This window comes from Eucalyptus grandis, chromosome 6, assembly GCF_016545825.1.
Source record: "Eucalyptus grandis isolate ANBG69807.140 chromosome 6, ASM1654582v1, whole genome shotgun sequence".
Lineage (NCBI taxonomy): Eukaryota > Viridiplantae > Streptophyta > Magnoliopsida > Myrtales > Myrtaceae > Eucalyptus > Eucalyptus grandis.
Window position 1 is genome coordinate 47,917,159 of NC_052617.1, and position 26,817 is coordinate 47,943,975.

Here is a 26,817-nt window from a genome sequence, read left to right on the forward strand (position 1 = left end):
CTCTCTCTCTCTCTCTCTCTCTCTCTCTCCCCGCCCAACCTCCCTCCCTCCCTCCCTCCCCAATGTAAAAGTTTCAGCTGAAGGCCGCAATGACGCTGGTATGCGAGCCTTCAGCTGTCTCGCTGTTACTGGTCACATATATAGGGCACAATCACTTAAAAGAACAGTCATTCATCATCTGTTGGCTGGACATACACGTAAATGTGTTAAGGCTCCTGTAAACGGCTGCTTTTGGGAAACTTGTTTAGTATACTTAAGTCGCAATCCTTCTGTTAACAAAATCTATATCATTAATCGTTTTACTATCCAGAGTAGCTTAAGTCGCAATCCTTCTGTTAACAAAATCCATATCATTAATCGTTTTACTATCCAGAGTAGCTTTTGTCGTCCTAGAAACTCCTGCCTCCTCAAGCTGGTCCATTCTTAAACAATGGTAATCCATTCTTGAGAAACTAATCCTGCAACTTGGGACAAAGCCAAGCCACGACGCATGTTTGCAGTTCTTATCCCTCTCTCTCTTTCTTCTTCTTCTTCTTCGGCTGTCGCGCCTTCCCTTTGGTGACATTCTGAACCAATGCTTGCCCAAGCCCTTCACCGATGCTCTCCATTAGCCCTCCAATAAAGTTGGAAACCACTCGCGAGGCCAGCCGAGCTGCAGCCCCGAGCTTGCTTGTATGCTTCTCAGTTCCTTTGATGCCACTATCGTAGAGTCCGTTGACGATGCTCTTAGCGCAAACTGCATGGAGGTAGTAACCGCAGACCGTGCACCCGTATACTCGGCCTGACCTCCTCTTCTTGCATTCCCCGCAGACGAAACCAAGGTCCGCACTCGATGAGGCCGCTGGTGGCAGAAGCTGCAGCTTGTGAGGATGGTTCGAGATGACGATGTCCACCGGTAGCATCTCGCAGCACGGGTGCATCGAGAAACTACAAGCTCCGCAACGGAAAGCGTAGCCCTTCATGGGTTCCCCACAAATATCGCACCTCGATTTTGCTATTCCACCTTTCGCTGCTTGAAATTTCCAGCGCAAAGTCAATGACATTAGGCCCAAACGAAGTATTAGCTAACATGAAAAGGAGATAAAAACTTGCCGAACCATTTCTCTTTTTCTGGATAATTTTGCTGAATTTTCTAACTTTGCTTAAAGAGAGTATCATCCCAAGTTGGGAACTAACATTTTGCACCTCGAATAAAAAACGTATGATCATTCGATGGAGCATATATCACCTGGCCGTCCCAATTCTGCGTGTAAGTCTTTCTATAGATGCATCATCTCGCTAACAAAAATATTAACTACACGACTCGATGGCCGTTCCTGATATGAAAGGGAAAGTAGAGTGAAAGCCAGCCGTAAGCAGGATCCCCAAAGAAGTTGAAATCCAGTACGATTCGATGGTCATCAACGATTACATCCGATCTAGGTTTACTTTCTCGAAGGTACTAACGTGAAGTCTTGATGGAATAGGCTACCAAGTGCAATTCACGACCAAAGTTCACTGGTACTTTCCTAAATTCCCCAACTTACGTATTTATTGTGGAGTCGGGCGGCACTCTCCCAGGCCTTCTTCTGGGTCAGATAGACAGATTGAGGGATAGTTGAGAGTGCTACTCTTTTCCCGGGATAATCAGGAAAGACTCGCCATCAACGTAGTTCGCGCATGTAAAGCTACTCGAGCATAAGGTTGTGGCCGGCGGCCTGTCTAACGTAATTTCTTGGCTTACCTCTCGCACGCAAATTGTACTCTCGAATAACTCCCACGTTTTGTTATATATATAGCTGGACAGCTAAAGAGTGCAGCATGTGTGTGGGTTGCACATGAATAACAACAACAATTCACCTGGCTTGGAGTGGAAATAGAAGTTGTGCTGGTAGTGGAATGGATGGTTCTTGAGGACCTGATTAGGATAGGGCAGGGCACAGAACTCGTGCAGGTGGAAGTCGCATTGCTGGCACGTGTACCGCTTGCCCGCGCCATCCTCTAGGCACCCGGCGCACCTGAAGAGGTCCGGCAGGTTGATCATGGACAGGGCGTGCTGCTGGTGGCTGTAGTGGATTATCTCCTCCCCAAAAATCAGCTGTGGAGACATCGGATACAGCGACCTCGGGGTGAATGTCGTCCCCGACGACGAGGGCAACGCTGTCATCCGGGGAGGAGAAGGGGAGGGAAGTTTTTCCGTGGATGGAGACCCCTTGAGGCTGTGTGTTCTGGACTTGATCACGGACTTTCCTCTCACCGTGGTGATGGAATGTGCAGAATTCTCTCTGAACTAAAAGTGGGGGGTTTGCAAATTGGAGGACGGGGAGGAGAATATTTTTATATGGGAGAGGAAAAGAAGGGTACTGTTTGCAAAGAAGGAACCATGCCCAAAGAGGATGCCAGTAAGACCCTCTTTTGTTTGGTTTATTTGCATGTGCTAAGTATGTTGCCACAACTTGTTCCTCCTATTTGATGGAAAAGACAAGCAATTCAAGAGAAAGGAGCGGATATCTACTCAATCGAGCAATATATTCTCCGTATTCCGATCGATTAATATTATGTGTTTGGTTTCCATTCGGATGATTCTCCATACATTCTACCAGTCTCTTACAAGAGATGTGTAGTGAATCTCATCTGTAGAAGAAGTCATTCTGGATGTAACAATCCTTGAACTGAGGACAATGGAGGAAACAACAAATTTGAAAGTTCAGGCACACTTTAAAAAGAGAGAATGAAATTATCCGCCACCTATGATTCAATCATTGACTAAGCATTTTCATTTGATCTTGATTTTTAATTTAATTTCCAGAGCACTTCCTCAAGAATTTCTGGAAATTTCCTATTTGGACCCAAATTTATTGCCTGTGAGGCCAATTATAGTTTCAAACTGTTGGAATTTAACTAAAGAATGTATGTGTGTCTGAGCCTTTTTGCTTTCTTTTTCAAATACTTCTATGGGAATAATTAAATATTAAACTACGCATTTATTTTAAATTTTTTTTAGAATAGTGGATAGTTATCCTACATAATCTTATATAATATTAAAGTAAGAGATCCCAAGTTCAAATATTTCCAGGACCTGATTAAATATTTCCATGCTTAAACTAGACTAAATGTAATGTTAAATCACAATTTTAATATAGTTGAAGTGGTTCCATAAAAGCTCATAATTTTCCCACTTCACGAGAGAAGGGAATTCCATCATTTCTTGGTTTTCCACACTGTGGGCGGCATCTTGTGATTTCCTTCCGCTTTAAATGGATGCCTTTTTCTTTTGCAACATCTTGACTTGGGGTGATCGATGCCCAATAATCAATTTGTGTTCTACAAGCGATTCCCTATGTCTGTGCTTTTAGTTCGTCGTACCAGGAAAAATACCACTAAGAGGCAAATAATAGGATGGAAAAGAGAGATATTCCTCCATTGATCATTGAGAAAATTTCAATGTATCCCTCGAATCGATCAGCCTTTTTCAAAAAGACCTTCCTAAGCGGCGAATCTCTAGAAAAAAAAAATCTTTCGAAGCGGGGCGATTTTTCGGGGACAAAATCGCCCTTGTACCGTTATCTGCGCATGGTCACCTGAAGTCGGGAGGTGCTTGTTGATTGCTGGCGATGAGGTAGAGGGTCTCTCGGAACATGGCGGTCCGCTTCGGAGGGTGTTCCGAGATAAGTGCCATTTTGAGGGGCCGCTTCAGGAAAAAATCACTCAATTGGGAGGGGCTTTTTTCAAATTTTCTCAAGTGCGGTGTGGTGTTTCGTCAAGCAATATGATTTTGGCTTTGATTTTGTCCCTCGAAAGATGTCGTGATGATTGTCCTGCGTGTGGACTTTTAAGGTCCCATATTCCTACGGACTTCCTGCTTTTCATGGAGAATATATGCACGAGAATAGAAATCGTGAAGCACTTCGAAGAGGAAAGTGACAGAGCACAGGACTACTTAATGTAGAGGGATCATATGCGACACGTCGAAAAGATGAAGTAAGAAGATACGGAGCATTCCCATTAACTTGTAACAAACACGCTCCGACATTTTGAGTGGCTATTCTCATGTACAGAATTTGTTTGGGCTCTTTAGGCATTTAAACCATTGATTATCAAGTGTGATTAAGGCCCAACACACATTAGATAATCACGAGTGACACTCACTTTCTATACTTTCGAGGCGACCTCGATAGAATGCGCAAGTGCAAGTGTAGCGATTCAAACTTAGATTTCAAGCAAAAATAACAAAATCATTTTATCATTTTAACAAACCTGATATTAAAAACTGAGGTGGTTTGTAGGAAATTAAAAAAAAAAAAAAAAAAGGGCTTACGCAGGCAGTTTATGGAAATATAGTAATTTGTTGTCGGGGAAAGGGAGGAAAATTGATCCATGAACAGAAGCCGTCGATGAAGCATAAGCGATTCGGCCACCTCTCTCCTCTTCTTCTCTACCCTTTCAAAACGCTCCCATACAAGAGCCAGATCTCTTCGAAGTGCGTATGCCATAACCATAGCTCTCCAAGAATGGTGTCAGGATAACTCTTTCGCTTTATGAACTGTTTACTAAATCAGCAATTTGCTCTCTATTCATTTACTCTGCATATGGCTTTGCTTTCGTTTCGGCGGGTCCTAGAAGTTTTCAGGCGTGCCTGGACAGGCTGCTGTCGCCGGTTGGGGGAGATCCTCCTCAGGCGTCGCATGGGGCGGCAGTGGCGTGTGAAGGTGGCTTTGAGGGACAGGACGGCTAATTTGGAGACGGCTGGCCGGATTCCTGCGGGACAATTCGGCTTGAAATCAGCAGCTTCATGGTATTTTGTTACCGCGGTGGCGGCCTGTTCAGTATCATCCTCTTGGGGCACACCGCCACCACGGTAACAGAACATCATGAAGTCCCCCAATTTGCAACCAGAGTTGTCCTCCAGGAATTCTTGCTAGCCATCTTCAAAATAGACATCCTGTCCCTCCGAAGTCACGTTCACATGCCACAAATCACCTTCAAAACAATCCGATGTTGGTCCGTGAACAAAGCAGAGAAGCAAGAGGTAATCACCGTTGTACCATTAGCAATCCAAGTTCAGGGCCAAAAGGATTCTTCTCTCCAGACAGCGAATACTATCGATACACAGATGCTTTGAACTGAGTATGCTCGAGTTAAGCCATATTTCTGTTTTTAATTTATCTGACCGCACGACACTGAGTAATTTGAAGAAATTCAGGTGTTGTGTGCATCTGCCGGTTTCCCTGAACACTCCCTGGAATAGGGAGTCAGGTTGTGTACTTGAGACATGATCTAGTAGTGCATGACTGCATCCGTTTAGATCCCATGCCGGGTTTTCTCGACCGTTCGATGTCTAATGTACCTCGATAACTATGCACGAACAGGTCTTAGACGATCCATCAGCGGCTTCTGAAAAAAAGGCAATACAGTGGTTTCTTTGTCATTTCAATCAAAGATCCAAGTAAAAGCAAAGCCATCATTTCTCATCCGATCAAGGATAATCATCTTATTTTTGTTCCAAAATTATTTTCTTGTTCTAAACTTATTTTGAAATAGAAATTTGTTTGATAAAACTATTTTATTTTTATCTATGGAATTGATTTTTATTCCAAAAATAAGTTTGGAACAAAAATAAGAAGTCAATATTTTTACTTCTCCATTTTTAGAACAAATATGAGAAATAAAAACTATTTTCATTGTTTGTCCTCGCTACTAGCCAGTCGCCCATCTACCATTGCTGGCCGCCATCTATCGTCCACCCATCTACCATTGTCGACCGCCATCTACTCTCTGCCTGGTTGCAATCTGTCAGCCATTGCCTGTCGTCCGCCACTACCACCAACAGTTGTTGTCCTTTGCTATCATCCACCGCCATCAGTTGTCGTCGGTTGTTGCCTGAGAGGGAGAAATTTTGTGATTAAACGCATATTTTTGCTTAGAATAAAAATGGAAATTTTTTATCGTTATCAAACGCATATTTTTATTTAGAAACTTATTCAACAAAAGAAATAGAAAAATCCACATATTTTCCGGAAATCAATTTCTAGCCATAATAATTATCATTGACGCCCTCATTCTCCAAACCTTTTGTCAAAACGAAAATGGATAATTGTGTTACAGAGGTATAGGTAATTATCTTGACCTTGGAGCCTTTAAACATCAGTTTCCCCAAAGATTTCCGATCAAATCAATGCCCTCATAGGCCCCACCCCAATCTTAGGAACTTGAAATATGGTAATTAAGGGCATGTATGATAATCATTTTATTTTTATTATAGAATTATTTTTCCACTCAAGACTTGTTTTTGGAACAAATATCTATTTAGTAATACAATTTCATTTTTCTATTTTTCTATTTTTGAAACAAATTTTTAATGTAGAAATAGGTTAAACATAAATGAGAAGTAAATTTTTTTTATCTATTTCTAGAACAAAAATAAAAAATAAAAACTCTTCTCATAGTTCATCTTTGCTTCTAGTTGGCCATCCACTTGTCAATGCCGCTTGCCCATTTGCCACCACTACTCGTTGTCGCTGCCGCCGCCACCCCCCCACCATCTACCACCTCTTGAGAGGAAGAAATTTTGTATTGTTATCAAACGAATTTCTATTTTGGAAATAGAAATTTTGTGTCATTATCAAATATGTATTTTTGCTTAGAAACTCATCTAAGAATAAAAATAGAAAAATCAATTTATATTCCAAAAATTAATTTCTGACCAAAATGATTATCATTTGTATCCTAAAAAAACATGATGTCTTCTCTCCAGACCATGTTGAAGATGCAGACATCTCCTATCTCCAAATCATTGTCAGCCAAACACTCTCGGGCCTCTGCTTATCTTGCCTTTGCCATCGAAGAGAATGCATGGGACGCGCCACTTCTTCCCAGTAGAAGCCTGAAGAGTGACGTCTTTGGAGTCCCCTTTTGAGTCCTAAAATTGACGTCATTAGTCTTTATCGTTAAAAATGCTGATATGACATTTTAATTTTTTTTTTATTTTCTGCGTGGATTTTTTAATTATTTTTTATTCATTTTAAAAATTATATTTAAAAACTAAAAATTAGATTTATTTATTTTATGTTATTTTCACCAAAAACTGAAAAAGTAAAAAGAAAAAAATTTATTTTTAAAAATTGTTTTAAAAAAAATCGGTAGCTCCTCTCCCCCGCCGCCGCCCATCGCCGGAGGAGTCGGCAACGGTTTGCCGGCCACAGGCGGGCCTTGCCGGCCCTAGGTGAGGCCTTGTTGGCCATTGCCCGCCCCGGGCAAGTCGTCGCCAGCCCTCGTCGGCCCTCGCCGACCCCAGCGAGGGCCGACCACCCCGCCCGGGCCGGCGACTGCCTAGCCCCTCCGGCGATGGGTGGTGGCGAGGAGCCGCGGATTTTATTTTAAAACAATTTTTAAAAATAATTTTTTTCTTTTTACTTTTTAGTTTTTTGGTGAAAATAAGATAAAATGAATAAATCTATTTTTTTTTAAAATGAATAAAAATAATTAAAAATTCACGCGAAAAATAAAATAAAAATTAAAATGTCACGTCGGCATTTTTAACGGAAAATGTTAACGGCGTCGATTTTAGGACTCAAATGAAACATTTTGACAAGTTTTAGGATTTATTTACACTTTTTGCAAGTTTTAGGAATTAAATGCATTTTCATGTCAAGTTGTAGAATTTCTGAAGTACTTATCCCTTACTTTTATGGTTTCTGGGTTGTGTTTTGAGGTCAGTGAAAAGCAGGGTGATCACAATTATAAAAGCTACAAGGATCTTGCACAACCTGAACCGCAGGTGTGCCACTCCTAACACAAGGGATCACCTTCAAGAAATAAGATCTACTGTACTTGAAATGTTCTACGATATTGAAATCTCTTGAATTTAAAAGGAAACGCTTCTTCAAAACAGCAATCTCTACGCCTTCAAAGCACTCTTTTAATCCTCTTCCTTGGCACTTTAGCTGGGGTTGCTTGATTCCTCCTTAATTTATACTCTAGCCAACGTTCTTTCTGAGTCTTTACTTTTCTCGATGGCGAAGAAATCGCAACGTAAGAAATGGAGTGCACAATAAACAATGTAACCACCGCTCGCACCATGAACTTCCGGGGCAGAATAAACAAATGACCAACCTTCACGTCATAAACTTAATCGAATCAGAGATTCACCTGGTAGAATATCAAAAGCTAATATTTTAAGGCCAAAGGTAAGCACAAGGTGCCTCGAGATGACAGCCAGCCCTCGTGCCTCTTTCCCTGTTGTCGCCAAATATTGGGTATCCTTATTAACGATTGCATCGCCATTACCAAATTCTTTTCAATGGATGTGCTCACTTGGAATCAAATTACGAAACTTATCAAATGTCAAGCTTCTAAACTCAAAGGAATTACTAACAACAACGCTAACATAGACTATTAGGCAACAAGGATGCAATCAAACCACGTACCTTATCATCAAATTAATCTCTATTGAACTCATTTGACTAACAAAAACATTGAATTCATTGATATGCTTAGCAACGGACACACATTCACTCATCTCTAAGTGAAACAAATATCCAATCAAGTAGACTTTATTGACTATAGAGGGTTTCTCGTATATGCTCAACAACACCTTCATCAAACTTGTGATGGTTCTCTCTTCTACGACGTTAAATGGGAATTAAGAACCAATGTCAGCTCATTAATACATAATGCTTATCTATTTAACAATTCCTAATTAGCTTCCTCCATTGGTTCTAGCTTCTTCCCATACATAGGTGAATACAGATTCCTCTTGTACAAATAATCCTTATTCCACATCTTCCATAAACTAATACGTTTTATATCAAATTTGTAAATTTTAACGTTTCCTTCCTTTGTCGCCATTGATTTGCTTCAACCAAACCCGGTACCAATTATCACAAAAAGCAATTGATCGAACAATAAGATAAATAAAACAAGGAAATAAATGGAATATTAGATTTTTGTGGTTCGATCGGTGTGACATAACCCACGAGGAAAACAACACAAAATTTCACTTTAGATTAAATGATACAATGGAGATTATAAGCACAATCGAGTCACTTAAATATTTTTAATATTTCCCAGCATCTGTTACACCTAATAACTTACATAGTATTTAGCCCTCACAATTACTTATAAAATAATTTCTCAATTTCAAAAAGTAATTTACAAGTTTTAGCACGAGGTTTATTAGCTTCAATACTTTTGCATTGCTTTAGAGCGTGAATTACAAAAAGTTGCATTTTAAAAAATTTCACAATGAAGACACTTGTTATGTATAGATAATGGTAGGATAAGAAAATCCTTTTTAGGAAATCTATTAAAATTAAGAAATTTGTTTAGATTATAAAAATTTCCTTTTTAGTTTAAACTTGAGACATATCTATATTGCACTTGATGACACGTTGGGCAATGGCGATGCAGTCGTTAATAAGGATACCCAATATTTGGCGACAACAGAGAAAGAGGCACGAGGGCTGGCTGTCATCTCGAGGCACCTTGTGCTTACCTTTGGCCTTAAAATATTAGCTTTTGATATTCTACCAGGTGAATCTCTGATTCGATTAAGTTTATGACGTGAAGGTTGGTCATTTGTTTATTCTGCACCGGAAGTTCATGGTGCGGCGGTGGTTACATTGTTTATTCTGCACTCCATTTCTTACGTTGCGATTTCTTCGCCACCGAGAAAAGAAAAGACTCAGAAAGAGCGTTGGCTAGAGTATAAATTAAGGAGGAATCAAGCAACCCCAGCTAAAGTGCCAAGGAAGAGGATTAAAAGAGTGCTTTGAAGGCGTAGAGATTGCTGTTTTGAAGAAGCGTTTCCTTTTAAATTCAGGAGATTTCAATATCGTAGAACATTTCAAGTACAGTAGATCTTATTTCTTGAAGGTGATCCCTTGTGTTAGGAGTGGCACACCTGCGGTTCAGGTTGTGCAAGATCCTTGTGGCTTTTATAATTGTGGTCACCCTGCTTTTCACTGACCTCAAAACACAACCCAGAAACCATAAAAGTAAATCAAACGAGTCAAGTCGAAAACAGAGAACAGAAAAGGTTCTATCTTCCTGGGCAAGATCCGGCCGAAGACCGAGGACTGGGCTGGTAAAGAAGAAACAAAGAAGAAAAGGGCAAACAAGGTCCATTCCTTGGATGGTCCAATATGGGGAAGAAAAATATCACTTCTCGGTTCCAATGTCTGAAAATCTTACGCTTTGCATCCTAAGATTTCAAAGCTCTTTACCTCTCGCTTTATAATCCAACACTAATTAAAGGAATAATGAAAAATTTACCCGATTGCCGCCACGTGCTCATTATCGATATATTGCCTACACTGATTAAGCATTGAAACCACAACTTGTTAGTAGCTTGCATGGTGCAAGGACTTTTGACTTTGGAGAGTGCAAAGTGTAAGTTTGTCCAAAATCCAAAGGTACGAAGTGGATGTTCAAGGTTTTCATTTTCCTATATGGTTTCCCCTAATTCCTGTGAAGTAATAATACCAAGAAGCCAAAAAGGAAAAAAAGCCCTATCATTTGCTCTTTGGGCCTACACTGTAGCTATTTTTTCGAGTGCTTTGTAATACGAAAGAAGTATCTTACATTCTTTACTTGCTTCTTCTTTTTCATTTTTTTTGGCTTTTGAAAAAAAAAAATAGAAAGTACCTTCACCTCTTGCACAAAAGTAGACAGGAAATGATCAGGAGGAAGAGAAAAGAAAGAAAGCATTTTGCTGTCAGAAGAAAACTTTTAATTTTTGTTGATAAAATCCATATCTTGAATTTGTTTGCTTAATCTTTATGCATGCGCTCGAGTCATCTTGTTTATTCATAAAATTAAAAGATCAACAATATTTAATGCTAGTGCTATCTACAGTATCTTCAAAGATTCGGTGGGAATTCTCGGGAAAGCTAATGTATTATCAACATGCTATTTCATCAAGCATTGTATTTGAATAAGGGATGGCATGACAATGAAGAAAAAAAGGCAAAAGAACAAAAGAAGGGATATATACATTAAAAGTTCTAAAATTTATTGCGAAAGTGCAATTGAGTCTCAAAACTTACAAAATGTATAATCAAGTCATTTTATTAACATTATTGGTATGAATAACAGAAAATGCTGACGTGAAACTTTTAAATTATTTTTTATTTCCTAAGTGGCATTTTAAAATCATTATTTGTCCAATTATTATTTAAATTAGATTAAAAACTAAAAAAAAAACCTAAAATCTTATTAAAAAAAGCAAAATTGAACCAAAAAAAAAAAAGAACGGAGGCTCACCAATGGAGTTTTAGTCGCCACCGCCCCCCATCGTCGGAAGGGATGGTGACCCCTATTGGGCCCGGGCAAGGGTTGCTGACCCTCGCTTGGGGAAAGCGAGGCCTCACCTAGCTTAGCGAGGGTTGCCGACCCTCGCTTGGGGCTAGTGAGCCCTTGCCCGGCCGAAGGTCACCATCCCTTTCGGAGGTGGGCTGCAGCTAAAGCTTCACTAGCAAGCCCTCTATTTTATTTTACTTTTTAGTTTTGTTTTTTTAATAAGATCTTTAGTTTTTTTTTGTTTTTAATCTAATTTAAATAAGAAATGAATAAAAATAATTGCAAATGCCACGTATGATATAAAAATAATTAAAAAAATGCTACGCTGGCATTTTTTATTAGTCAAATTGACAGCGTTAAAATGGAATGATTTAATTGCACTTTTTGTAAGTTTTAAGATTGAATTGTACTTTTGCAACAAATTTATGACTTTTAATGAACATATCCCAAGAAAGAAAAAAATAGATGACCACTTGGGATTGGCGTAGTTATTTAGTGTATCGCAATATTTTCAGCTCAAGAACCATATGTCATTTGTTCGATCCTGCGCAAATCACTCCGCTTCAAAGTCAGTTGTGTAGGTGAAAAAGCTCAAATTTAACCGATTTTTGGACTCGCAAGTCATTTTCATAGGCCTGGCGGAGTCATGCTCTCACGCGCATGGTAAGAGAGAGAGAGAGAGAGAGAGAGAGAGAGAATGGATGGTCACCAAAAGAGAAAAAGCAATGGAGAATCAATCACTCAACTTGCAGTTATATCTGACCCAAAAAAAAACACAAAAGAAAAGAAAGTTACAGTTATATCGTGTTGGCCAACGGTAAATGGCAACCAGAAAATCTTCTTTCAGTCGCCAGCTATACCAAAGGTCCCATGTATTAGCATTCAGCAAAGTATCCTTACCTGTTCCTCAGACTAACATCAGCGTGTTTTATGTCTTTTTCTTTAACTTTTTCTTGCTTTTTGAAATTAATAACAATAAATGAAAGTGAGTGCCAACCAATCAAATGATTGTTTTTGGCCTCAATAAAAGTCATGTCAAAAGAAGAAACCCCCTCCCACCCTATCCTATGCTTTTTGAGTCATTGGATACGTTCCAGAGATCTTCAAGACGGCCTTTTCGTAGAGTTGCATATATTACGTCATACTAAAAGGAGGTCCTCTCATTTAGCAAGACTAATCATGTTTACAAATTGGGTCGCAGCTCGTGATTAGACTCGCTGGGCAATATTGATTATGAAACAGATAAAGGAGGCCATGGCGAAAACACAAGAAAAGAAAAAGACAAACGCATAAATTAAGAAGATCTTATTCGTAAAAAGTACATGAGTAATCTTCCCTATGAGATCGTCCCACGCTGATCACCATTGAATAACCAAACGATAAAAAATTGAAAGAAAAAAAACTAAGAGAGAAAAAGGGTGTGGAGAAGCCTCCTTGCCGACAATTGCAAGAATGGCAAATTGAAGTCGTGCGAACGGTCCCCTCCCGCGGACTCTTTGGTTGCGTACTGGTGTCGGCTCCATGCAAAGCTTCGGCCATGCGTTTCTTACCCCGACAGAACAAGCAAATCATAATTCGACCCAGAAATTATTTTCTTCCTTTTATAATTTTTTTTTTATTATTGTTTGCAGATCAATAATGCGAATCGGGAGTCGCTGACGGGGTCTAATGCTTCCAGAGCACACCACCCACTCGCGTCAAAGCCCACCATCGGTTTCTACGGAAAAAATGTGCTTCGAAAAATTTTCAATAATTTTTGGTCAAAACGAGCGAAGTTCGCGCACGATGATTGGCCTTTTGGAACAACTAAGACAGCGTTGAATCATTTTGATGGCTTTTTGGACCGCGATCCGGGAGCACCGTCCTTAAGCTCTAATCACTAATTTCCACGCCACCGCTCTGCTGTCTTGTGATTAGTACAAAAAAAGACCCCCTTTTTTCTTAATTCACCATAGCCAGATTCTCTCGTTTGACGAAGTGTTGCGCTTCTAGAATTACTCCATTTTCCCACCTTTCCGTTTTCCTCTAGTTTCGCTATACAACGGTCTCTTCATTTCCCTCGATCTCGCATTCCTCCACCCCAGACCTTCGAATGTTCCATGGAAAGCGAGCTCCGTAATTGTAAAGCCGATTAATTAGGGTTCTAGCCTCAATTCGACCTTGCAGCCGGAGGAGGCATTGGTTATGGCTAGCCTAAGAACAAATGATTTACGGCATGGTTTTGAGGGATATTCTCCCGACTGTTCCTTTGAGCAAGAAGCGTCGGTCGGGTAAGAAAAACGTGCTCCGCGAAGGACTCTTCTCTCGACGTAAGAAAATTGAGTTCCAACAAATTACCGACAAAACAGCGAGAAAAGAAAAGAGAAAATAGAGGACTGTGCCAGCGATGCTTGCCCATCGTGCGATGGTAGCAATGATCGATGCCCGGCTGCTGCGGATCGTATGGGATGGATTCTAGCATTTTTCTGAGTGCTTCGTACTCTTTTGTTGGAGAGAGAGAGAGATATGTCGGGGTTGCTTCCAATTTTGCTTCTGCCTTTATTCCTTTTAATAAATATTACGGCTCTTGTTATTTATTTTATTTTTGGGTTTGATGAGGAAGGTTTTTTTTTTTTTTTTTTTTTTTTTTTTGGGTCGAGGTTGGATTTGGAAGTTAAAGAAAAGAAATGGGAGATATTTTCAATTATGTTTGCTTCTCGGGTGAGTTAATGACACAAATCATTCCCGAACTTTGGCTCGACGTTCAATTTGATTTCTCTATTTTCAATTTGTTCATATGATCCTAACACTTTAATCTAATGTGTAATGTTGTCCATGACTTTTTAAATTATCCAATATGATCCCTGATTTTTTTTGTAAAGATTCAATTTAGTCATTAAATTATATGAAAATTGCCAATGCCATCCTTCTATTAATTTAAGTTTAGGGACAACGTTGAACATCTTTATACAGTCTAAGGATTAGTTTAAATAGTTCAAGGATTACATTGCATGTTGGACTAAAGTTTGTGGATCCCATTAAAGAAATTAGAAGTTTTCAAACTATATTAATCATTTGAGCCATTTTCCCTTTTAATAGTAAGATGAACAAATTAAGTTAGTTTTAATCAGGTAAGTTCTCTGACCAAGAGAAAGGTTCGATTGTCACTATCAAGCGACGCATTCATTTTTTAACATACACCCAAAAAAATAATTTATTAATAATATGATATATTGTGATTACGAAAGTTCGTATCAAGTCAAAGAAAACAAATTGCAAAAGATGGTTCTAAAAGATTGGAAATTATTGCCCAACTTCTTGTTAAGAACTCGTAGGTCATACGGACCTACGTTTGCCCTTTCAACGTCGGCCTCAGAAATGACCATTGAGTTGGCAAAACCAATTGACTTAGTCACAATTTTTTTGCATAATTAATTCCTAATGCCGGCATGCAGCGTGCGAGGTCACCCAATTATTAATTAAACAAAAGCGCAATGAGCTCCGACTAAATTGACTATTCGTAACCATCAATCGGTAGTTAAAATGTACATCTGTTAATTGTGCATGACACGAAACATGGGGGGGAATCTAGAGCCCTTAGGTTGACCACGCTCGCTCGGTTCCCTTTCGTTTCTCGCGATGATAGTTGTCATCATTGAACCACATTGCCTGTCGTTTTTCACTCGCCTTTGCAGCAGGAAAAAAACGATGGAAAAAGTAAAAGGAGGAAATGCCGCTCTCGTTTCTGTCTGGACCGTATTAAAGAGGGGGAAAAGCGAGATCAAAGGAACAGAAAATGATGGAGAAAGAGGCATGTGACAATGGCTTCACGCTCACTCCTTCCACAAAAGGAATGTGGGGAAAGTAAAGAGAGGCAGTTCTTTAAGTTATCGTTGGAATCTTCCGTTCTTTGCATCCGCAGGCTAATTCCTCCGAGAGCAGAAACTGGTCGTTGCTATTTTTGTACAGATGTGGTGGGCTATTTGCAGTAGGGGTGAGCAGCGGTTTAGGATCAACCCTGGATTGACTCTGGACCACTTCAGCCTCTTGGCCCCTGTCTGTGCAGTTCGAGGGGCCAGGTCGATCGCTTGGTCTTGAAATTGCAGGACCAACACTGTGCGGGTTGGTCCTCAGTCCTGAGAGTTTTGGGTCGGTCGAACACTAAACCAACCCTGTATATTATGTTATATTATATTATTTATAATTCTTTTATATATTCAAACCTAAGTAAAATTTATGTTATATTATATTATATATAATTCTTTTATATATTCAAACCTAAGTAAAATGATGTTAAAGTTGTTGACTCCTCATGCTCACAGTCATGAACAGACGGCATCCAATTCCAAAAGGCGTGAAGTTTACGTTGTAAAGGTCTTCACGGCCTCCTCCTCCACAGTCTAGACTCCAGAGTACATTCTTCACCGTGAGGACCAAGGACTCCTCATAGTCATGGACTCGTGACGTCCAAAATGGCGCGAAGTTTATGTCGTAAATCTCCTCACGGCTTTCTTCCCTAAAGTACGTTCTCTTCCATTTTGTCTTCTTTGTTCTTCAATTTGCCAAAATCAAAAGTAGCAACATCCCGCTCGCCTCTGGTTGCCCGCGTTGCTCACCTTTGACCATGCGCTCTGCTCATGCCGCACGCCACTCACCACTCGCCCTTTGCTGTCGTCGCTGGCCTCGCTAAACGCTCGCCACTCGCCGCTAGTCTCGCTCAATGCTCGCTGCTTGCTGGTGGCCTCACTAAACACTTGCCACTTGCCAGTTGACGCTCACCCCACTTAACACTTGATGCTTGTGCTCGCCACTCGCGCTGGTCGCCTCACTTATCGCCGAGTAAATCTAAAGGAAAAAAGAAGAAGCCCTAATTAGAAACCCTAATGCTTAGCTTGCCCTTGCTTTCCAAACACAACTTGACTAGTGATATCTATTTTGTGCTTCATTTGAGATATTGTATTGGTATTTATAGTTTAGTTGCACAATGCCGCATTGTCGATGGATGTGTAATTTGAATTTGTAGGTTTACTTTTTTAGGGAGTATAAAAAACAAGACGAAATAAATTATCGATCAGTCCCGGGTTGACCCTGGAACCGGACCGAACCCATTGAGTCGGTCCGGTTCTTGGTCCCAGGCTCAGTAGAGTTGGTCATCGGTCTTAAAAATTGAGGACCGACACTGTACGGGCTGGTCCTAGGGTTAGGGGGTGGCCCGGACCAACCCGGACCATGCTCACCCCTAATTTGCAGGGCTGTACTTATTATTGATGCTTTGGAGGTGTTCATATCATGATGTGATAGTAGTTGAGACGGAATTATTAGAACGTTAAGAAAAGCCGAAGAATTAATCCAATTAATAACACTAGATATATGTATGTGTGTGTGTGTGTAGATATAGTGTATATTGTTGGAGTTTATCCTAGGTTAATTGTGAAAGGATTAATGGTCAATTTACAAGTGTGAGAGATAGTTTTGCTATTTGAACTTGTTTTCAGAGTGAGAGAGGCCTAAGACCACCCAACACTTATATTAGAGTCCAAGTTATCAATCACACGAAAGAGATATGAGTTGTTCCTGCTTCGACTTAGGACCCGCTTTGTATCAAAGCCCAAGTTACCGATAGATCTGGATCTAATATTTACACGAGAGAGATATGAGTTGTCCAGCTCCGACCCGTAGCCCGCTGTGTGAGAGAATATTGTTGAAGTTATTCCATATCGGTTGTGATAGTCGGTTTACAAGTATGAAGGAAAACATCACATTTTTTAGCTAATTTTTACGGTGAGAGATGCCCAAAATCACTCAACATATACATGAATCTACGTGTTCTTGTGCCATTGGTTTATGCTAAGAGCAATAAGAGAAATTACCTAAAGATTCTTTTAGAGTCTCCTGGGACAAATGGGGCACCATGAATTTAATGCTTTTTGGCCCGTTTCTCTCGTTAGAACGAAAAGGAAAGCAAGAAAAGGTTGTCATTGACAGAGGACGAGGCATCCAAATTTGAAAAGAAAGATTATGACTGTAATTTACATGCTTAATAATGGGCATTTGCTTTTTTCTAATACGAGATTCAAAATTTCCTTGTCGCAGTGGTTGGTTTAGTCACTCCTTTGCCTATTGATGAGTAACACCATAGCACATGCTTGTACAATCACGAGCCGTGCTGTAACGCACAAAGATATAGTTATTGGAGTGCATAACAGAAATTTGAAAACTTCAATCAGGAGATAATTAACTGGATTCCATGCACATTGACATAATAGAAGGAAACGTCCATTACTAGCTTTTGTATGAAAAAGAAGAAGAAATTATCGCACAACAGACCTGCTTACCACAAACAAAGAGAAGGTTGATAAATGCAATTTGTAGTCAAGAGTTCAATGCTCAGAGACAGCAAAGGAAAGAAGAAATGTATATTTCGCCTACGAGATGTAACTGCTCGGTAATTCCCAAATCGCGACCGATTTCGTCGGTCATAGTTATTTTACAAGACAAGGTCATTGATCATTCTCCCAAACTCAATATCCAGTCGAAAATGAAGAAAAAAACAAAAATAAAAAACAGAACAACGATACCGTAAGCAATAAAGAAAAGAAAAGCCAATATCGCGCTATAATCAACTGAAAAAAACTGGATGTTTCTAGCTCCAAATTTATAGAAAAGTTTGGCCAGAAAAGAAATTCCCAAATGACCAAATATTCACTTCATATTATATTAATATAAGAGATATTCTCATATCATTGTAATGGTTAATACTGGTGGCCGTGCATCGGAGGAGGTCCACCACGGCCTCCGCCGTGGGTGGGTGGGTGAGTGGGGGGGCCCTAAATGCCTAGGAGGAGGGGCCAGCCTGTCCTCAATCATTCGCCCTCCCCTCCCCCCTCCGCACCGAGAATTCACCACATATTTCACACGCAATCAACGGCCTCCCCAAAAAAATTCAGAATTATGTCCCCCCCAAATATTATTCCAAAATCGGAAAAAAATAATAATAATGACAGAAGATCGAATCTGTCATTCCGTCGTGGACTCTGATCGAAATGAATATGCAGGGAAACTATACTAAAGATTTGACATCCATCGATATCATCTGTAATTTCACAGATTATGTATATATATAATTCGAGAGACCAGTCATTTACTGTCTTAATTTCATAGAAAATGGCGAAACACGAGACTCGGCTCCCACTTAAAAAAACAAAAATTGAATAAAATCGAAGATAGAACCTTCCCCTCCATCCGCCACCACCACCACAGAGAAAACCGGTTAAAAAAAAAGGGAAAGGGAGCGGTCGATGTCAATTCTGTAATTTGGAGAAGATCCAGGCCTCATTACCAAACCCCGCCACCTCAAAATCCCAGAGCCAAACTTGCCTCGAGGCTTGAGCTGTGCCTGTCTTGCGGCGTCTCTCTCTCTCTTCTTCGGGTTAAGACTCCCATTTGACTCCCCTGCAGCTTGGGAGTGCGAGCGATAGTGTCCTTCCCCATCACCACCGTCGACCGGCCACCGACACTCCGCCATGAGGAAGGACGGCTCTCCGGCCACCGCGGCCGGCACCGCCGCCTCCAAGCTCTTCAGCTGCTTCGAGACCAAGCCCCTCGTAGCCACATTGCTCGCCCTCACCCTCGTCATGCTCCTCTGGAACCTCCCCCCTTACTACCAGAGCCTCCTCTCCACCACCACCGCCACCAACCTCCCCTGCTCCGCCTCCGCCGCCGCATCGTCTCTATCCTCTCTCGCCGTCGACTCGACCCTCCCCTCCGCGGCCCCCGCCCAGGTCGCCGCTCTGAAGTACTCCACTTCGGCGACGGCCCAAGGATCCGACCCGAACAAGCGGATCTTCCAGGCCTACGGCAATGCGGCGGCGCTTTTCGTCCTCATGGGCGCCTACCGCGGCGGCCCCGCGACGTTCGCGGTCGTCGGCCTCGCCTCGAAGCCCCTCCACGTCTTCGGCAAGCCCTGGTACAAATGCGAGTGGGTCTCCAACAACGGCACGGCGACCCGGGCCAAGGCCTACAAGATGCTACCCGACTGGGGCTACGGCCGCGTCTACACCGTCGTCGTCGTCAACTGCACCTTCTCCGAGAACCCCAACGCCGACAACTCCGGCGGCAAGCTCCACCTCTACGCCTACTACGGCGAGTCCCAGCGCAAGTACGAGAAGTTCGCCGCCCTCGAGGAGAGACCCGGATCCTACAACGAGTCCAAGTACCACCCCCCGTACGACTACGAGTACTTGTACTGCGGGTCGTCCCTTTACGGCAACCTGAGCGCCGACCGGATTCGGGAGTGGATGGCCTACCACGCCTGGTTCTTCGGGCCCAAGTCGCACTTCGTGTTTCACGACGCCGGAGGGATTTCGCCGGCGGTGAGGGCGGCGCTGGAGCCGTGGGTAAGGGCGGGGAGGGCGACGGTGCAGGACATCAGGGACCAGGCGGCGTTCGACGGCTACTACTACAACCAGTTCTTGGTGGTGAACGACTGTCTCCACCGGTACCGGCACGCCGCCAACTGGACCTTCTTCTTCGACGTCGACGAGTACATCTTCCTGCCGGATGGGAGTAGCTTGGAGTCAGTGTTGACAGAGTTCGGGAACTACACGCAGTTCACGATCGAGCAGAATCCAATGTCGAGCGTGCTCTGCCTGAACGACTCCTCTCAAGATTACTCCAGGTTTGTGCTCGTCATTTTCGGTTCTCCTTTCGTGTGGTTGATTGAACTGGATAACGGTTTCGTTGTTGCCCAAACATTTTCTAGGAAGAAAACGACAGCCATGCCTAACGAATCGATCCTGCTCTCTCTCTCTCTCTCTCTCTCTCTCGCTGGATTGGCCTCAGCTGAGACAGAAGTTTCTAATTTAGTCCGAAGTCAAGATTCCCGGTCATTTTCTGCTTCATGGATCCACATTTTTTGCTTGTTCAGATGAATCTCCCATCTGGGTCCTTTAAATTAGACTCTTTGGACACAACGCACTTGCATTTCCTAAATCAAGATTCAGCATTTCCTCAATCCACGCATCATTCACAGCTCATTCGACAATGTAGCTTGAGCGAAACAGGAATATTCACATAGATCTGCAGCTGGAAGCCGTAATTTCCTAGGAGGATTGTTTTGCATATCCAAGTACATTTATCACTAGCTTGCCGTGCAAGGGCGGTGCACATACTCTGCTCGAACTTTCCGCTTTGTCCTAGCACATTGTACTTAAAATCCGTAGTCTTTACACAGCGAACTGAATTCTCAATAAATTTTTCGGTGTTTTTTCGGTTGAAACAGGGAATGGGGCTTCGAGAAGCTTCTGTTCCGGGACTCCCGGACCGGGATCCGGCGGGACCGGAAGTACGCGATCCAGGCGAAGAACGCGTTCGCGACGGGGGTGCACATGTCGGAGAACGTGGTCGGCGAGGCCCTCCACAAGACGGAGGACAAGATCCGGTACTACCACTACCACAACTCCATCACCGTCCCGGGGGAGCTCTGCCGGGAGCTCCTCCCGATGTCGGCGAGGCGCAACGTGACGTGGTACGACAAGCGGCCCTTCGTCTACGACGACCACATGAAGAAGCTGGCCCCCGTCATCAAGGAGTTCGAGCGCAACGCCATCGGGAACGTCGACACCGCGCAGTGGTCCTCCTGACCGCGACCGTCAAAGCCTCCAAGAAAAAAAGAAGAAAAACCCAAAAAAAAAAAAAAAGGAAGATTGCGAGGACAAAGGACGATTCCGATTGTTGTTTCCGGGAGAGACCCCACGGGGCATTGAATTTGAGCTTTTTGGGTCCGGTGTGATAATGGCGACACCTCGCGCGTGGGGTGGAAATCGTGGGACTCCGGTCGATGAGTGGGCTCTGTTCAATCTCGGGCTCGGTCGGAGGAAGAGAGAGAAAGTGATCTGACCCGCTGTAGAGAGAGAGAGAGAGGGAGGGAGGGGATCCGTTTGGACATAATTCTCTGATTTTTTTTTCCTTTTCTTTAATTCTTGAATCTGTCTATATATAAGGAAAGAAAGGGGGAATGTTTTATATCTTTTGTTGCGATTAATTTATTCCGTGGGTTCTTTTAAGAAAAAAATTAAGAGGGGGGAAAATTGGATGTGTTTCTACGTGGGATTTGTCGTTGTGGAGGTTTGAGCAGTGAGTGACTGGTGGGGACCCTTCTGGGATTTAAATAGAATATAAATTCCGATCGTTTGATAGGCCCTTTGACTGGTGCGCCATGTTACGTTGCGGGGAAAGGTGCAGTCCCCGACGAATCATGTTGTCGTCTACCCTCTTGTCGAGCCTTAGCTAGCCCCGCCCTAGGAGCGGTGGACATTTCTTAAGGCTTATCTTTTATCTTTAATCTCTCCTCTTTTAACATCCCCTACGTAGATTCTTAGAGAAAATTATGCTCATAAATGCGCCTTTTAGTTTTTTACTGACTTTGTCTAAGAACGACCGGATGTTGAAAAAAGCTGGTAAAAATTGTGATCCTGTGGGTAATGAAGCGGGGGTTACTTCTTGTGCATTAGCATACTGTCAAAAGACACCCTCCGTCGTTTCAGGAAACATGGTAAATCGTTTTGGTTTCACTTCGCTTGGCGTTGCTCTCGACAATGAGATTTCTTCGGATGGTTGATTCAGATCTCTTTCGGCAAAATTGCTCCATCCGAATCTTGCTAAATACATGCCAATTCTGTCCGTTAACTCTCCGTGCATGTCGCTTTAACTATTTATGTGCATATAGATCTGCATGCATACGGGGAAAAGTGATAAAACCCTTTCTAAAGAAATTACGGGTCATTTGCTAAGTTCCGCTAAAAAACTTGTACCCCCACCCACGAATAGTTAGATCCAGCACGTAAGGGAGCCGGAAATTTGGAATCAAGCGCAGAGAGACGTATCAAATGGGACGCTGTACCGACCGAGTTGATTCCACCATAGCGTCTTTGCGAAAGAACAATCTATTTCCAAATTTCAGATCAATGCTACACTTGCTGTGCACACTGTTCATTTCTGGAAAGCACTGAAGGGGCGGGGGGAGTCATGAGTTTAGGGAGGTGGGACACGGTTGAATATGATGCACGACCTACCCATCTTCCCATCCAAAAGCCTACATTCCGAAAGGGGAGCGGCGCCGGGAATTATATATCGCATGTGACACATTGAGAAGCGATCTCAACATATGCCTTTTTCCCCGCATCTTCGTCAGCTGAGGAAGGTAACATCCGACGAGAAAAGTTCCAAGAACATGTGCACTAAATTGTGAACCGGCCCTAGCTGGAGACACTTAAGCCGCCCTCGATTATTTAGGAATTTTTTCGGATTTCAGCAAAGTAATGTGCGGCGTCCGGATTTGACCTCAGATGTTGGTCGCTCATATTGCTTTGGAAAGTTTGGTTGGAAGCTGCCGCGTGCCTACTGCTGCTCCAAACGGTTGGTAAACTTCTGCAATTTTTCATGGGAAAAGGGCGAAACGACTTTCCTTTTCATTTCATTTTCTCCAGCTGAGGCATTGTCCTAACGCGTGTACTTTTTGTTCGGTGGTCCCTCAGGGTCTCTCTCCACGTGGAACTGATGGACAGATGCCGGCCTTTTTGTGGGTTTGGTGGGTGTCCTTCTGGTCGTGCTTCGGCCCATAAAGAAATGTGTTCATTATTGCATGGACTATGACTATGATTCGGGCCGAGTACGCTTGGCTTGGACGCCAGCGAAAGTATATATGTTCATTGGCAGAACTAGAGACGAGAGGTTATAGATTCCGTTCAGGCTTTACTTGAGCCCTACCCTATCATAGATTATAAAGTTTATATAGGTTTCACCTATACTCTTAATTAAATAATTACAACGAATCATCACTTCTAATGATCATAATTTACTATAATTCACTTATGACAAAATACACAAAAATTATGAGATTTAACAAAAAAAAGTCTCAGTCATGAATATCGCCGGAAATTAAAGCTCATACTAGTGATTTCAAATTACACACTTAATATTGAATGCTATAGAATGCGGCAAGGTTACGCAAAGACATAAAATAAGTAAAACCATAAAAACTTGTTCTAGATTTCAGAGGTTCCCAAATTTTTGGAACCTAGAATTAAGCCAATTCCCATTGGTCCAATTCTCAAGTTCCTAGTTCTACTCTGAAACCATGCTCACCTTTGGCGGAAGCATATCACAACATGAGACCATTTGGATCATTCCCCTAGCAAATATTTGAAGTTGCCGTGCGAAAAGCTCGCCTGGCTGAATTGTGACTCGCGTGATTGTCGAAACGACGGGCTTAGCAGAGGCTTCGGCCTATGTTCATCTGCGCATGAAGCATGTACTGCGTTATAGAAGTCCGTAGTGTGAAATCATATCTATATCAAATAATTCAAGTATTTTAGAACCGCCGACGACCGTCCCACGGATCATACATACTATTGCCGGAAATGATCACTATAGCTTCATTCTCGGGGTTGCTGTCGTGGTCGTTCCCTTTTGATTTTGGCCACTTTAACATTCCTCCAAGGGCAAAACTCAAAGCCTGTTTACAACCAGAGCCCTCTTAGACTAAATAGGTGATCTCGAATTCGATAGCTCAACCGTTTTTTGGGGTGTCGGATTTGGAGAATGAATAGGCGTTCCTCGGAGATCCCAAAAGACTAGCCCAATAAGACTTGGGCCCGTAAAGCCCCTTGACACATTCACTGGGCTTTGACCCAGTCGGTCATGGTGTCGATTGTTTGGCAATTCAAAACCACCCTTCGATATGGCTGTTGATTGCAATAGTGCCATTGAGCGCCAATCCGAATGAATACGGCTTGTGTAGTGGGACGAAGTACCGCTCCTCTCAAAATATTTTTGCTGAAAATGGTTATTTGTTGGTTGGGAGAAGAATTAACCAACACAAATTATTTTCATCATCAATCATGATTCATGTGTACACATTTTGGTCGATGAGGGAAATCTTCAATTCTTTTCACTCGTATATCTTCGTAAGTCATAAAAATGATAATTTCCTTTTTACGAAATTGCTCATTTTTCTCGAAATATAAGTACACAAAAAGGAGAACTTCAGAATGAAGCAGGTCGGGTTAACGCTTTCCGAAGGAAAAGAGGTTTGATTGGGCTCCATAATTGCCTGCTTCCCCCCTACATGGCCCATGAATAAAATGGGCCTTGAAATGGCCCATGTTTTGCTGCGCAGTTAATTTCGTGGATTTGTTAAGCTCCACTCGCTGAATTAGACCGGGACAGTTGTAAGGTTAACGCGGGGTACTTGCTTACGTTACACCGGACCCACCACCGGTTTTTTGTCCATTTCTGTAAATCCAGGTCAGATATTACCTTCGCCTCTTATTTAAGAAAATGAAAATAATCAATTACCAAGGCGCTCCACTGTCCACGTCGGATGTGTTTTAAAGGCAACCTACTCATCACGCGTGATGTATCCTTATAACTGTACTTCCTATTAGTCCTGCCTTTATTTCTTCCATAGTTTAAATCCACTCCTCATTTCCCATTCAAAATCAAGATTTTGTTCCTTTTTGGTTCTATGCCATTCCTGAGATTTTAAATGCTCATCACGTACTGTAATGGTCACGCACTTCCCCTTTTACGAAAAATGTGTGTCAGTGCTTTTGCGGCTTGTGAGGGCTAACTTGATAGTGTCGTTAAAATGACAGTATATTGTTACCAGTGAAGGTGACAGACATGATTTTATTTGCTAGAAGGTTAATATCAATTTGCATACAATGAAAGCATATCTTAACATTTTTATGAGTGCTCTTCCTTTTAAATGCTTTTGTGACTTGTAAATGCTGATTTGATAAGTGCTCTTCCTTTTAAAGGCAAATATGTATAATGCTTTTATGACTTGTAAATGCTGACTTGATAACGCTGCTAAAAAGACAGTGTATCCCCAAGGGATTGCGGGTTTTTTTCTACCAATTAGGGCTCTCCCTTCACCACTCCCATGGGAATGGTCTACAAGGTTTAAAACCACTCATCTTACTACAAGACGCTTACCTAGCCAACATTTAGATCCGGCTCTACCCAACTTTTTTTGGTTTACCTCATCATTCCCCACTTGTTTGACTGTTGCTAAACAATTTTCAGATATCAAACGAACCTCCCTAGAAGGTAATTTTAATGTGGCCGATTTCCCTTCTTTTACAATCAGTTTCGCTACAACACCCGATGCTCTAGCTAATTGTCCACCCTTTTTAAGTGTGATTTCTATGTTATGTATGATCATGCTTAAGGGCATATCGGTTGAAATAGATTCTTCTTTTTGATCAATCAAAAGGTCGATATTTGTGACAAACCTTATTTTAACTGCCAAAAGGTCAATATTTGTCTCAATACATTGAGGGCATATTTAATCAATTTTATGATTGCACTTCCCTTTTATGGTGAATAAGTCTTAGTGTTGTTGTGGCTCGTGAATACTGACTTGATAAAGTTGCTAAAAGGATAGTGTGTTGTTGCCAACGAAGGCGACGGACCTAATTTTAATTGGCAGAAGCTCGATATTAGTCTCAATACATCGAAGATATATCTTCTAATTTTTATGATTGCATTTCCTTTTGATGGCTAACAGGTCTTAGTGCTTTTATGGCTCAAGAATGCTAACTTAAATGTCATTGTGTTGTCGCCAATGAAGGTGGCAAACCTGATTTTCACCGCCAAAAGGTCAATATCTGTTTCAATATATTGATCATTTTTATGATTGCACTTTTTTTTTTCTTTTTTTATGGCAAATATGGCCAAGTGGTTTTGTGGCTCGGGAATGCTAACTTAATAACACTGCTAAAATGATAGTATGCTGTTGTCAATGAAGGTGATGAGATTTTAACTGTCAAAAGGTCAATATTAGTCTTGATACAACGAACATATATCCATTCAATTTTATGATTGAACTTCATTTTTATGGCAAATATGTCTCAGTGCTTTTGTGACCCATAAATGTTGACTTGTTAACGTTGCTAAAATGGCAATGCGTTGTCGCCAATGAAGGTGACGAACCTAATTTTAAAAATCATAAGGTTAATATTAGTCTCAATGCATCAGAGACATATCTTTATCATTTTTATGATTGCACTTCCTTCTTATGGAAAATATGTCTTAGCGCTGTTGTAGCTCGTGAATGCTGACTTAATAATGCTGCTAAAAGGACAGTGTGTTGTTACTAATGAAAGTGAAGGATGTGATTTTAACTGCCAAAATTTCAATATCAATCCCAATATATTTAAGGCATATCTTATCATTTTTTTGGTTGCGCAGCCTTTTTATGGCAAATATGTCTTAGTGTTGTTGTGGCTCATGAATGTCGACTTGATAATACTACGAAAATGACAGTGTGCTTTTGCTAATGAAAGCGACCGGCCTGATTTTAACTACCAAAACATCAATATTAATCTCAATATATCGAAGGCACGTCTGATTACTTTTGTGGCAAAGATGTCTTAGTGCTTTTTTGGCTCATAAATGCTCACTTGATATCGCTGCTAAAATGAGAGTGTACTATTGTAACTACCAAAACATCAATACTAGTCTCAATACATCGAAGATATATCTAATCACTTTTAT

General features: G+C 41.6%; 2 protein-coding genes across 4 annotated transcripts; one reads left to right on the forward strand and one right to left on the reverse strand.

Annotated features, from left to right (window-relative positions):
- The first annotated feature begins 7 nt into the window (after positions 1 to 7).
- On the forward strand, positions 8 to 21,452 carry LOC104450362 (galactan beta-1,4-galactosyltransferase GALS1). Of its 2 annotated transcripts, XM_039315471.1 has the most exons (3): positions 8 to 30; positions 18,677 to 19,933; positions 20,537 to 21,452. In XM_039315471.1, exons 2-3 carry the CDS (start codon positions 18,780 to 18,782, stop codon positions 20,895 to 20,897), a joined length of 1,515 nt encoding a protein of 504 aa, XP_039171405.1. In that variant the 5' UTR covers positions 8 to 30; positions 18,677 to 18,779; the 3' UTR covers positions 20,898 to 21,452. The 2 variants fall into 2 exon arrangements, with proteins under 2 accessions (XP_039171405.1, XP_010063184.1); XM_010064882.3 differs by lacking the exon at positions 8 to 30 and having other exon boundaries at positions 18,629 to 19,933.
- Positions 156 to 2,405, reverse strand: LOC104450360. 2 transcript variants are annotated; one of them, XM_010064880.3, is made up of 2 exons: positions 1,840 to 2,405; positions 156 to 1,012 (listed from the first exon to the last, which is right to left on the reverse strand). In XM_010064880.3, the coding sequence occupies exons 1-2, from the start codon at positions 2,144 to 2,146 to the stop codon at positions 504 to 506; spliced, it is 816 nt and encodes a 271-aa protein (XP_010063182.2). In that variant the 5' UTR covers positions 2,147 to 2,405; the 3' UTR covers positions 156 to 503. The 2 variants fall into 2 exon arrangements, with proteins under 2 accessions (XP_010063182.2, XP_010063183.2); XM_010064881.3 differs by having other exon boundaries at positions 156 to 1,009; positions 1,840 to 2,400.
- Positions 21,453 to 26,817: the final 5,365 nt, after the last annotated feature.

Coding starts and splice junctions, on each gene's coding strand:
- LOC104450360 (XM_010064880.3), bottom strand. CDS start 2,146: ATGACAGCGTTGCCCTCGTCGTCGGGGACGACATTCACCCCGAGGTCG. Junction 1,013..1,839: donor CTATTTCCACTCCAAGCCAG/GTGAATTGTTGT, acceptor GGAAATTTCAAG/CAGCGAAAGGTGGAATAGCA.
- LOC104450362 (XM_039315471.1), top strand. CDS start 18,780: ATGAGGAAGGACGGCTCTCCGGCCACCGCGGCCGGCACCGCCGCCTCC. Junction 19,934..20,536: donor TCCTCTCAAGATTACTCCAG/GTTTGTGCTCGT, acceptor CGGTTGAAACAG/GGAATGGGGCTTCGAGAAGC.